General features: G+C 42.6%; 1 protein-coding gene across 2 annotated transcripts; it reads right to left on the reverse strand.

Annotated features, from left to right (window-relative positions):
• Positions 1-378: 378 nt before the first annotated feature.
• ZNF396 (zinc finger protein 396) lies at positions 379-12,290 on the reverse strand. Of its 2 annotated transcripts, none has more exons than XM_012527560.3 (4): positions 12,111-12,290; positions 9,335-9,824; positions 8,919-9,063; positions 379-1,893 (listed from the first exon to the last, which is right to left on the reverse strand). In XM_012527560.3, the coding sequence occupies exons 2-4, from the start codon at positions 9,752-9,754 to the stop codon at positions 1,454-1,456; spliced, it is 1,005 nt and encodes a 334-aa protein (XP_012383014.1). In that variant the 5' UTR covers positions 9,755-9,824; positions 12,111-12,290; the 3' UTR covers positions 379-1,453. The 2 variants fall into 2 exon arrangements, with proteins under 2 accessions (XP_012383014.1, XP_012383015.1); XM_012527561.2 differs by lacking the exon at positions 12,111-12,290 and adding an exon at positions 7,960-8,022 and having other exon boundaries at positions 1,813-1,893; positions 9,335-9,823.
• Positions 12,291-12,752: the final 462 nt, after the last annotated feature.

Below are 12,752 nucleotides of genomic sequence, written 5' to 3' on the forward strand. Positions count from 1 at the left end.
AGTGCTAGATAACTCAGAGTACAGGGGTTCCTATACTTTTTTGTTCCATGGACCCCTTTGCCAGTCAGATGAAAACCATGGACCCCTTGTTAAGTCCATACTATACTGTGTATTATTAAATAAATAAATCACACCTGCACCAAAGCATCCCCACAAGAATGTTTTTTTTTAAAAATTTCAATTCAAGCTCACGGACCCCTTGTTAGGAACCCCTGGTATAGAGCAACACCCATTTTAAAGATTAACTCCCCAATTTGGACTTAGATTATATGATTAACACTACTTTCTGGGGAAGAAGTTCATGTTATTTACAATGAAGAGAAGACATCCTTACAAAATTTATGGCAGTACCAATTGAAGGAAGACACTCCAGAATAATTGATTTAGATTGTCTTTTTTATTCACTGGGTACTTAAGAAATCCTGTCTTTCCATAATTAAACAGTTACTTTACAATGTATATATCTCTAAGGCATTTGTTGCTTTGCTAGATGGCTTGTCTCTTCAATGGCAAAGAGAATGAGGCCAAAGAAAAAGATTCCCATATTCAAAGTAATTGAAAAAAAAGCCAAACCCAATATATATTCATATTCACTAGAGCTACAATTCAGTCACTAACTATCAGAAAATTCTATAATCAAAATTTGCATTATTTCTCCCCCTATTAATCTTATATTTATTAACAAACTAACTAACCAGAACATATCAATCCCACATTCATTTCTGGAGTTATTCTAAGCACTAGGTGAGGTTCTTTTTGAGAATGAAATGTTGACACCTCATGAAGACCCCAATCAGGCAAAGTTCACTATGAGCTTCCCCTTCCCTTTTCCTTCTAAGGACTTTCACTTCTGATGTTTCCCTCCATATTTAACTGTAGCATCTCAGGAAACAAAAGTGTATTATTATAATATATTACTACCCGCCTCCTAACAATGACCCTGGACAACTCAGCCTAGTCTTGAGGTACATATTCTTTTGGGTTTCCTCAATCCTATTCTCATATTGGGAGGCAAAATGGGAAGGGAAGAAAAAGGTATTTTAATCTTTGGTCTTTAGAATTGTACTGTGCAAATTATGATATAGAGAATATAAATTTTTACATTAACTTACATATTCCTTCTCAACAGGGAAAAAACAAAGAGTATACTAGTTCATTATTTGTGTTAATAATTGAAAATAGTAAACTAGTAAATAGCAAAACAATGTCTTTTCACAGGCAGACTGGGGAAGGAAATCTGAATTAAGAGTTTTGGAATTTCAATCATCTGAATTGACACTGCATTGGTAAGCAGAAGAGCAAACAATGGCCATAGAAAATATTCTAACTTTCCCCTCTGGCTTTCAGGAGCATTGATGTGAAACCTGTGCCCACTAAGACTGCTGATTAATACCAAAAGAATGTTTGTGCCTCATGTCTTTTTCCCTTTTTGAAATTATGTGCTTTGATTCCCTCATGATACTGATGGGACCTTCTCCCTAGTGTGTCTTTTCTTATGTCTGAAAAGATTCGAGCTCTGACTGAAGGCCTTCCCACATTCGTGGCATTTGTAGGGCCTTTCGCCAGTATGGGTTCTTCGATGTTGAATAAGTATTGCGCTTCGACTGAATGCCTTTGCACACTCGTCACATGCATATGGCTTCTCTCCACTATGGATTCTCTGATGTAGAATAAGAGCTGAGCTCTGACTAAAGATTTTTCCACATTCATCACACTTGTGTTGCTTTTTTTGAGAAGGGTTTCCCTGTCTTCTTTCAAACTTGCCATCTTGTTCACAGGTTCCTCTATATGTGAAATTCTGAAGGGTGTTAGAAACATTGTAATGCAGTTCTATGCCTGAAGAAATCTTCTGCCCTGAAGCTGATTCCACATTTCCAGTTTTGTTGTCTCCATCTGAAATAAATAGAACAGCGAATATTACCAGTTCTCTGTTCAGAAAAAAAAGGGAAACTGGAGTGATCCAAATGAAATGCACATGGATTAATTGTTCGTTAGTGTATTTATAAAAGAGCATCACAGGTGGATAATGGAGATGGTTAGAAAATACTGAGATGAGCATAAGGCAAAGAAAAAAGTTATATACTGAGGAGACTGTCAATTGTAAAGAGCCAAAGCTCTGTGGAAAACATAAAATGGTGACTGGTAGGGGTAATAGATTGGTCAAACTGAGGAAAACTTGAAGAATTACTGAAGAAGCAGAGAAGCAACCAGAAGGAGTCAAATGTGATAGTGGGTAGTAATAAGCAAGATTTAGCATGAGTATCAATAAACAAAAGCTTAATGATATATAAATGCATAATTAAACAAAGAAAGGGGCTAAAGAAAGCCAAGAGGTTGAAAAGGACTATGAAAATACAAGTTGGGCATAAAAAGGGAGGATTACAGAGTAGGATAACTGACGCCTCAAAGGACTAAGCATAGCACAGAGTAGCTCTAATCCTGTATGCATTTTTTTAGTACTGGTTGAATGGCTATGTATGCTACATTATTTGGGGTAATATTTAATATCTATGAAAAAATGTACATGGCTGCTTTGGGTCTGCAGCCATTCAGATCACACATAAATCTGGTTAGATACGGAAGGACTTTGGACTCAGGATATTAGGGGATCTGAAGCTCCAACGCAATTGTTAACTTGGATGTGAATACGCCAACCTAATTTACACGTATCAGCTGAAGGAATCACTTAGTGATCCTCATGGCAGCATATTATTTGAGGCTGTTGAAAGACAGCAGATTGGGAAAAGGACTTGGCCCAGTGGTTAGGGCATCCGTCTACCACACGGGAGGTTCGCGGTTCAAACCCTGGGCCTACTTGACCCGTGTGGAGCTGGCCCATGCGCAGTGCTGATGTGCGCAAGGAGTGTTGTGCCACGCAGGGTTGTCCCCCGTGTAGGGGAGCCCCAGGCGCAAGGAGTGCACCCATAAGGAGAGCCGCCCAGCGTGAAAGAAAGTGCAGCCTGCCCAGGAATGGCGCCGCCCACACTTCCCTTGCCGCTGACGACAAAAGAAGCGGACAAAGAAACAAGAGGCAGCAAACAGACACAGAGAACAGACAACCGGGGGAGAGGGGGGAATTAAAAATAAATAAATAAATCTTTAAAAAAAAAAAAAAGAAAGACAGCAGATTAGAATATAAGTCTGTAAAAGGAAAGTGTAGCAGTTTTTGTACATGGCTGTAGAAATGGCTTGGCTAAGGCTGACTGTATCTGATGGGGTATTTATCTGAGGTAATTATGTAAATGAAATGGAAGGGACTCCAGAGAGGATCTGCTGATTGGCAACCCATCTGAAGGCCTACTCAAAAGGATGATGTGAGATAGATGGTTTGGGAAGAGAAGTCAGTGAGTGAGTGTAACACTGGCTGAGAGAATTATGAATTTTTTTCTTAAAGATATGTTTTTCTTCCCTCCACCCCCCAGTTCCCTGCTCTGTGTCCATTTGCTGTTTTTAAGATTGAATCTTTTTTTTTAAAGATTTATTTATTTATTTCTCTCCCCTTCCCTCCCCACCCCAGTTGTCTGTTCTCTGTGTCTATTTTTGCTGCGTCTTCTTTGTCTGCTTCTGTTGTTGTCAGCGGCATGGGAATCTGGGTTTCTTTTTGTTGCGTCATCTTGTTTAAGTTCTCCGTGTGTGCAGTGCCATTCCTGAGCAGGCTGCACTTTGTTTCACGCTGGGTGGCTCTCCTTAAGGGGCGCACTCCTTGCGCGTGGGGCTCCCCTACACGGGGGACACCCCTACATGGCACGGCACTCCGTGTGCGCATCAGCACTGTGCATGCGCCAGCTCCACACGGGTCAAGGAGGCCCAGGGTTTGAACTGCGGACCTCCCATGTGGTAGGTGGGCGACCTATCCATTGGGCCAAGTCCGCTTCCCAGAACTTTGAATTTTTAAAAAGCTTAATGAAATTAATTTTAAATGGGTATAAATATAGTTATTACAAAATGAATTTTAAATTATTTCTTGTATTTGTTCAAAGTATAATATTCACTCATTAATTATTACTGGTTTAAATAGAAATCACTTCATAAATGGTAAGGATTCTGTCTCAAATTCTTTTCTTTGTAACTCATATTCCAAAGTGACCTAAATGATTAGTCACTACTATCAAAATCTTGGCAACAGTTAGCGCTTGACAGCAGAGACCAAGGTCACATGCAGTTGCTTTGATATGACCCAGTACCACAGATAGCATTTTACATACTTAAGAAATGGTTCTGTTATTCTATAATATGATAGGATCTGCCTTGTATTGCAGGATCTTGGGCTGTCTGATTTCTCTTTCAAATTTCTACACATCTTTTAAAATATAGGAGATTTTCTTCCATATATTCCTCCACTATCTTTTTTTTTTTTTTTTTTCATTTTATCTTCAAAGAAGCTTTAGATACAGAAAAGTCACATAGAGAATACAGGTGATTCCCATATTCCCAACACCCTCCCCTTTTCCCCCTCTCCCTTATTATTATTTTATGTGCAGATGGTACATTTATTGCAGTTGATGTACAAATATTGAAGCATTGCTACTAATCATGGTAAATGGTTTACATTATGGTTTACATTTTGGATTGTACACTTTTACAGGTTTTGATGAAACTGGAAGTGGCCTGTATCTTTTTTTTTTAATCCTCCCCTCCCTCTCCCCCCACCCCCCCGCCCGCTGCTGTGGCTTTTTGCATGCAGTCTGCTGTGTCCGCTTGCTGTGCGTTCTTCTGTGTATCTATTTTTATTTACTCCTGCCCTCTCTTGTGGCTTGCTTGCTGCCTGCTCTCTGTGGCCATTTGCTGCACTCTCTTCTGCGTTTTCGCTTGTCTCCCTTTTTGTTGCATCACCTTGCTGAGTCAGCTCTCCGTGGCGCTTGCGGGCCGGCAGCACTCCATAGTGCTTGTGGGCGTGCTGGCAGCACTCCATGGCGCCTGGGCCAGTGGCTCTCTGCAGCATGCGGGCAAGCCTGCCTTCACAAGGAGGGCCTAGGACGTGAACCCAGGGCCTCCCATATGGTAGACAGGAGCCCAACTGATTGAGTCACGGCCAATTCCCCTGTATCCGTTTTTGCAAGATCATGCTGAACAATTCTAATAGCCTAAAATGTCCTATGTTCACCATTCTTACTAGACAACAGATTTTACAGTGATGAAAGACACAGTGGCTAAAAAAAATTATTTCACTTAAAAATTTTTAATATTTTATTGGCTATTTTTAAAATTATTTCATTTTCTTATTGATTTTATTTGGTTATTGTGTTGCCTTCATTTTTGGAGAGGTTTTGGGTCACAACAGTGGTGGGGAAGGATCACTGGTGTGGGATATCAGTGATGAGGGGATGCAGGAAAGGGGTTTACCTGGGGTAAGCCTCTAAGGCATATGAATACATTCATGTGTTCATGGGGCATTGTCTCGGTGAGTGAAGATCCACATAATAACTGAAAGAATATTGAATTTCCATCCTAGGGAGTTCTGCTACATTCTCTAATAGGACAGCAAGAATCCCCAAGTGCAAGGGCAGTGCCTCGTGAAGGAAGACAGACTTATGCCAGGCCCTTGATATTGATGACTGTACTTATGAACTTTTTCTTGTGAAACTGAAACTTAGCCTACTATTATATACTGCCTAAGAGTTAAACTACTGAAAGCCTCCTTGTTGTTCAAATGTGGCCTCTCTCTAAGCCAAACTCTACATATAAATGTACTACCCTCCCACCAGAGTGACATGACTCCCAGGGATAAGCCTTCATGGCACCAAGGGATTATTACCAAGCACCAACTAGCAATGCATCTGGAAAAAGACCTTGGCAAAAAGGGGGAAATGGTAAATACAATTGAAGTTTTATGGCTAAGAGATTTCAGTGAGTCAGGAGGTCATTCCAGATGTTACACTTATGCAAGTCTCAGCAGGATCTCTTTGACTGCCACAGTAAACAGTGCCTCCAATAGGGGGGTTCCTGAGGGTTCTAGAGTCATCCAGATACTATAAGCAGGGTAGAGAGCTCAGGAATTTAGCAACCTGTTAGTGGGCCTTACTTTGGAATTTAAGCTTCCCAGTGTAACAGAGTTAGACTAATTTTTTTTTAAAGCTATGATCTCCTTTATTCCAAAAATAAATACTTTACTTTAGAGTTGACATATTTCAAATCACATTAAACACAGAGAAGAATCACAGTCTCTTTGGAAACTGTGAACATGTTCAGAATCATGGGGATGGGTGAGAACAGTTCCAACTGATTCATGACCCAGACGCCACCTCTAACCAGGCATAGCCACTACATTTAATGACTGTAGGAGAAAATGCTCTGTAGTCTGAAAGGCACATGAACAGGACCATAAGGTGCATGGCAAATTCACTGATAGAATACTCCTGTTCTTTCCCAAGAAAGTGGAGAAACTTTAATTGAGTCAAAGATGAGAAGACAGGGTGCTCCTGCTTGGAAGGTGGCATGGTGAGGCTCTAGGTGTGAAAGCCATGGCCAGGCATCACCTGGTGGGGGTGGGGGAGCACATGACCACGTACATGATCACTACCATCAGCAGCACCAGCATGGCCAGCATGGGTAGCACCATCATGGTGACCTGCTACTGGGCCTCCTGCATGGCCTGCTTCTGCTCCTTCTTGTCCCGATACACCTCCTTGGGCTTCCCTTTCAGCTGCCGCATCTTTCCACAGGAAGCTAGGAGGGTGTGTCCAGGGAGTGCTTAGAAGAAAGGGTGGCCCTGCTTTTATAAAGGTCCAGAATCCCTTTTTTCAAGAACTTCTCTTTTAATAGTTTAAGCAAACTGGACTTGTATTAAAGGTGACTTGAGCGTTATTCCCCCTCTCACTACAGCTGCCTACGCTCCTCTGCTGCTCTCTCCTCTCAGCACCCTAGCAGGTGGTTCTGGACCACCAGTCACCCTCACTTTAGGTTCTCTACACATGGCTCTTTGCCTCTTTTATTTGAACCTATAATTAGCACTATACTTGATATTTGTCCCAGAGGCTTAAATCTTTGGTCTATCCATGTGCTGGTTGAACCCTTAACTTCAGCAGAGTTGCAACACCTACTTGCCAGTTCACTGGATTCACCCAGAACAACAAGGAGATGACAATGGACAACACTTATCCCAAGGTAGAGAGTGTCTGCAACTGCAAGCAAGATAGTTCCAACCATCTGCCCCATGGGATCTAACCCCCTCTCAATTAGAAGCCAGGTGGGCATCACCATCCCCAAATCTCAAGACTGCGTAATGAACAATGGACTAAAGTAGACCTATTATTATTCTAGCAATGGAAGAACTCTAATCATTGATATAAAGGCAGTGGCCACCAGAGATTGAGAGAAGGGAGAGGGAAAAATTGGTGTACTATGGGGGCATTTTCATGACACTGGATTTGTCCTGCATGACATTGCAATGATGGATACAGGCCATTGTATATTTTGTCATAACTTACAAAATGGTGCAGGACCAAGTGTAAACTATAATGTAAACTGTAGCATGGTTAGCAGCAATGCTCCAATATGGTTCATCAATTATAACAACTGTACCACACTAATGAAGGATGTCGATGTGGGAAAGTGTGGGAGGGGGAGGGAGTGGGGCATATGAGAATCCTTTACATTTTTTTATGTAGCATTTATGTAATCTAAAGCTTCTTTAAAATAAAAAAAAAAATTTTTTTTAAATATATAGGAGAGACCTCTATGAGGACAGTCACAGGAAGGACATTTACAATGCAAGGCTGATGGCTCTTGTAGTCACCACCAAAGGGAGCCGCTGAGGCTGAGATGGTTTCCCTCCCTTATCCTGCGGGAGTGTGAAGAGACTTTCACTTTTCTCCTAGTTAAGCCAGGATGATTTCTAGACTGGAGGCGTTAAATGGTGCCAGTCAAGCATCTTCGGAGCAGGCACTTGTCCGGTAAGGATGAGACATCTGTTTTCTAAATATGTAAATTTTGTTGTTTTTCATTTTGTTTTTGTTTTACCTGTAGTTTCTTGTCAAAATGACCTTGAAAAAAATCCAACCTTGTTCAGCTCATTGGCCACCTCTGGAATACAGAAGCAGTAGTGAGGGGAGAGGAAGACATCCTCCCAACTAGGGTTTTCCTTTTAATCTTGGGCTCCCATTTTATTCAGGATCATCCCCTAGAAGGAAGGTCTCAGCTCAAATGTCACTTTATTCGAGATGCTTTCTCCACCACTCTATTTAAGACCCTGTCCCCACCCCATCTATCCTCCTTTAGGCTGCATTGTTTTTTTCCTATAGCATTTATTTATTTGGTAACACAAGGGAAGAACAGATGGCTGTGCCAGCCATTTTTCAGTGCTTTTATAAAAAGAGATGCAAAGAGGAATGGAATATAGAAATGTGTTTAAAATGCCACAAGAGAGCAAAGTGATCTTAGTAGCAACAGGGTGATTTTGATACTAGATCCCACCACTAGCTGAGCAAGAAGTTACACAAGAAATGATGATGTAGATCAGTGGCCTTTAAACTGTGTATCTTGGAGCCCACAGCAGGATCTCAGGGCTGTGTAAAAGTGAAAAAGGTGGGCATGAGGCTGAGCTGAGACCTGGTGGGCTGGGTTCGTTCGCGTTCGCTCCTTCTCTGGCCACAGGAGCTATTTTTACATTTTAAATTGTTGGGAATTCAAGTAAGATTTCATTGAGAAAAGGGTCAGGTAGCTTAAAACAAGGTTTGAAACCCAAATGGAGATGATGGCAAGGATTTAAAAGTCCAAGGATTGTTAAAGAATTTGTGAGAAAGAAAAAGAACAAAAAATGCTGAAAATGTTCATTTGGTGGAACAAATAACAGTGGAAGTTCCCACAGTGAGGAGAAGGGAGGGGAGGCTTGACATTTTTCACAAAAAGCAGCCGAGATATATACGGTGGGCTGAGAGGCTACCTTTTTCCTCTACAGTGAACTGACTCCTGCCCCTTACCAGTTTTTCTTGAGTGGAGCTCCCACGATGCCCACTGGAGCTGCTTCTTGGTGGGCTTGAGTTGGCTACTTGGTAAGCCCTGAGATAGTCCCCAAGGCGACAGGTTCTCTGCAAGCACCTCCTCTCTTTGTCCAGAAAATAAGACCTGGAGACAATTAGGTATAACTGGGCCTAAAGGAATCATGTTGGAACTTGATAAAACAGAGAAGAAACTATACAGAAAATATCCTGGGACACAGCAGAGGAAGGAAAGAAGTAAAGCCACATTCTATTTTCTGGGATACCTGTGAGGGCATTCACCATCCTACACATCAGGGTTAGCTGAGTGGGAACACAATTTTATAACTCTACCCTCAGTGACGTGCTGCTACCCCTGACTCAACCAGGCTGTTCATCCCCACAGATGCCCTTCTTACCTGCTTGGCTGGCCCATCAAGCTCTCTCTTCACATCTTCCAACACAGTCACTGCTTCCTCTCCGTTCTGTGGTTGATGCTCTTGCACCCAAGCCTGCAGCTCCTCAGGTAGGATGGCCAGGAACTGCTCCAGCACCACGAGTTCCAGGATCTGCTCCTTGGTGTGCACCTCTGGCCTCAGCCAGAGCTGACAAAATTCACGGAGCTGGCTTAGTGCCTCGCGGGGCCCAGATGAATCCTGGTAGCCAAACTGCCTGAACCTCTGGCGGAAGGTTTCTGGGTTGTTGCAGTTGCTCCAGTGGAGGCTGGAGTCATGATCACAGGCTTGCTCTTCCTCTTCCATCTTAACTATCAGAATCCTGTGGGGCTCTTCCGAAGTTTGTGGAAGGAGCATTGATGACTTTCTCAATTTTGCAGACATTTTGACCTGGAATAGCTTAGGACGGCTAGGCTTTAATCTTCAAGGAGGTAAAGCTTTCCTTACAGATACTCTTTGAATATGATTAAAGAAACAAGTGGAAACAAAGACAAATGACTAATGAAAAAGCTCTAATAATGATTGAAGTGATGAATGCACAATTATGTGATTATATCAAATATCATGGATTGTATACTTTGGATGAATTGTATGCTTTATTATATGTATCAATAAAATTGATTTGTTTAAAAAAAGACAAATGACAAATGCATCTTAGGACAACAATAAATCTAAAAACAGAAACATAAGATTGTATAGAAACTACTGACCTTAATCTTAACATATACCATGCTTTAAAGGAATATTTCTTTAAAAGAATCAAAGCACTACAATGGATTAATTCATATGCAAAGTAAATTCCCAATTTAATTTTGAAAACCATGCCCAGGAGGCTGACTAAAAACTACTATATAATAATAATAAAAAAAAATTACTATAAGTGATCAGCTAGCATTGCATAAAAGCTTCCAGAAGTAGAAATAAGAGAAGCCTATAGAAAGCTATGATTCTGGAGCAAGTTCAAGGTAGCCGATTAATTTTATCTAGGCTGCAGCAGAGAGTCCTATTAAAAAAGTCTCATGAGAAGTATTTTTGTGTGGATTTTTTTCAACTTTTAATAGTTGTATAAAATTACAATATTATTTCAACTTTAAAGGAAGCATTAAAAGAAAAAATAATTGTATATCCCTTCATCTTAATGTATTTTCATTTTTTCATAAAATTTCTTCTTCCTATAAATAGCATCTATTTTAATTATCTCTTTATTGTAAACTAAGTTGTTATGAATTTTTACTATTATAAATATAATGCTTGGCGGCATATCTTCATGAAATATATTATTTTTCTCCTTTCAAATAATTTCCTTCATATATGTTCCAAGGTCTCTGTCAAATAAAAGTGGCAAATTCTGTCTTGCTGTGTATTAAAAAATAAATTGCCAAAAAGACTATCAATTTCCAGTGCCATCAGCAACACAGCCATGTATGAAGGCAACAAGTTTTCCAAGAATTATTAGCTTGGCAGGTGAGGAGTTGCTTTTCCTAGTACCAATGTAGTGTATGTCTCACCAATAATTAATCAAAATTTTTAAATTGTGCAGTAAATATGTGACAGTGTTTTGTACAAGTTTGGTAAATAATAGCTAATTTAAAAATTGCATATGTGACCTAAATTTCTGAATTTACCCGCCCTTCCCACCCGACTTTATCAAGTGCTATATTCTAGGCCCTGAAGATAGTACAGTGACCTGGATCAAGTCTGTGGCTTCATAAGGCTAATACTCTATTAGGGGAGAGATGCAACTTTATACAGTGATGTGCTATGATGCAAATGTTAATACTTATCACTTAGACATTTATACAGAATTTACTATGTACCAAGCATTGTAATAAATATAACCTCATTTAATCCTCACAGACGCCCTGTGAGGTTATTTTTATCCCCATGTTGTGGATGAGGAGCCTGACACAGCAAGGTCAGGTAAGGTGACACGGGCAGGGTGGCATGGCTTATCTACATCCGGGCCATCTACACTTATCCAAGGTGCTGCGCGGTCGACGCCAGAGACCAGAGAGGCTCCAGAGAACAGAAGGAAGAGGCCAGGATGAGCCTGGACCTGGGACAGTCTAGGGAACCACCAGTGAGGCGGGAAGGGACGAGGACTGTGGATTCGGAGCCGTCAGAGAGCTTTACACTTGAGGGATCCTAGAACCAAATACGCCTTCTGGAAGTCACAAAGGAGATCTAGGAGCAGCCAGAACACACACTGCCTCTTCAGCACCAAAAGCAGAATCTGTGCAGTGGACTCAGTTGCCTTAGGCTCTAAAATAGAGGCAGGCGAACCAAACCCCCAACACTTCCCAACGGCCTGTAACTAACACAGTCCCTCAGATGCAGGGGTCTTTCCACCGGGGAACGACGCCCCCTGCCACCTCTGAGGGGCGCCTCAGAGGTGACTCTGGGAGGTCTGATGTCCTAAGTCTGGCGCCACTCGGGTGCCCGGGCCCGCTCCTCCACCAGGAACAGCCTCGGCGACGCCGCGGTGGGGTACCGTGAGGGGGTTCCAGGTAGGGGGTCGCGCAATTGCCCTGGAGAACACTAGGAGGGGGTGCGCGGAAGCGGGGACGTGCGCCGAGACCGGAGCCTGCAGTGAGGCGCGGCGGGGCACGCGCAGGGGCGCACGGGCGTGAAGGGAGGGGCGGGGAGGGGCGGGGAGGCGGCGCCGAGGCCCGCAGCCAGCCCTCTGGGACACGCGTCTTCCCCACGGTCTTACGGGCCCTAGCGAGGCCTCTGCTCTCACCTCCCGGCCGGGAAGGACGACCTCGTGCTTTCAGGCAGAAGCCGGAGGTAGGGCCCGGCTGGAAGCGGCTTTAGGTCCTCGCCACGGGGTGGAGGGCGGGTCGCGAAGCGGGAAAGGTTGCCACGGCGACGAGCGCCGCGGCCTCAGGCTTCCGTGAGGAGGCGCCAGGAAGGCGGAAGCGAGGGGCGGAAACAACCCTGGCGGTTTCCAAGTGCTCGGCAGCACCGTCCAGACAGACGTAACGCTTTTTACTCTCGTGGTGTTTTCTCCTATATTATTTCATTTAGTCTTTCAATAACCCAGTAAGACTATTCCAGTATTACAGAAAATAAATCCAAAGGTTGACTTGTCTAAGGGAGGGTCCTGTCCTTTCGACTGCAAAGCACAATTCTCCCTTAATAACAACATCCACTACAGGAGGGAGTTCAAGTCCAAGTTCCCACGTACTTATGAACCGTTTTGACACTGCCACCCCCTGCTTTCACAGAAAACATAATGTCCTTTTGAAAGATAAGAGCTTGTTCACGCAAATTTTAGCACCAATATATACTTATATTTCAGATAATCCTAGTACTGTTACCAAACAAAGCAGGGTTCTTTTCTGCCCGATACACTTAAATGGCCAATTCCTAAGACACCAGA

The sequence above is a fragment of the Dasypus novemcinctus genome, chromosome 16 (genome assembly GCF_030445035.2).
Source record: "Dasypus novemcinctus isolate mDasNov1 chromosome 16, mDasNov1.1.hap2, whole genome shotgun sequence".
NCBI lineage: Eukaryota > Metazoa > Chordata > Mammalia > Cingulata > Dasypodidae > Dasypus > Dasypus novemcinctus.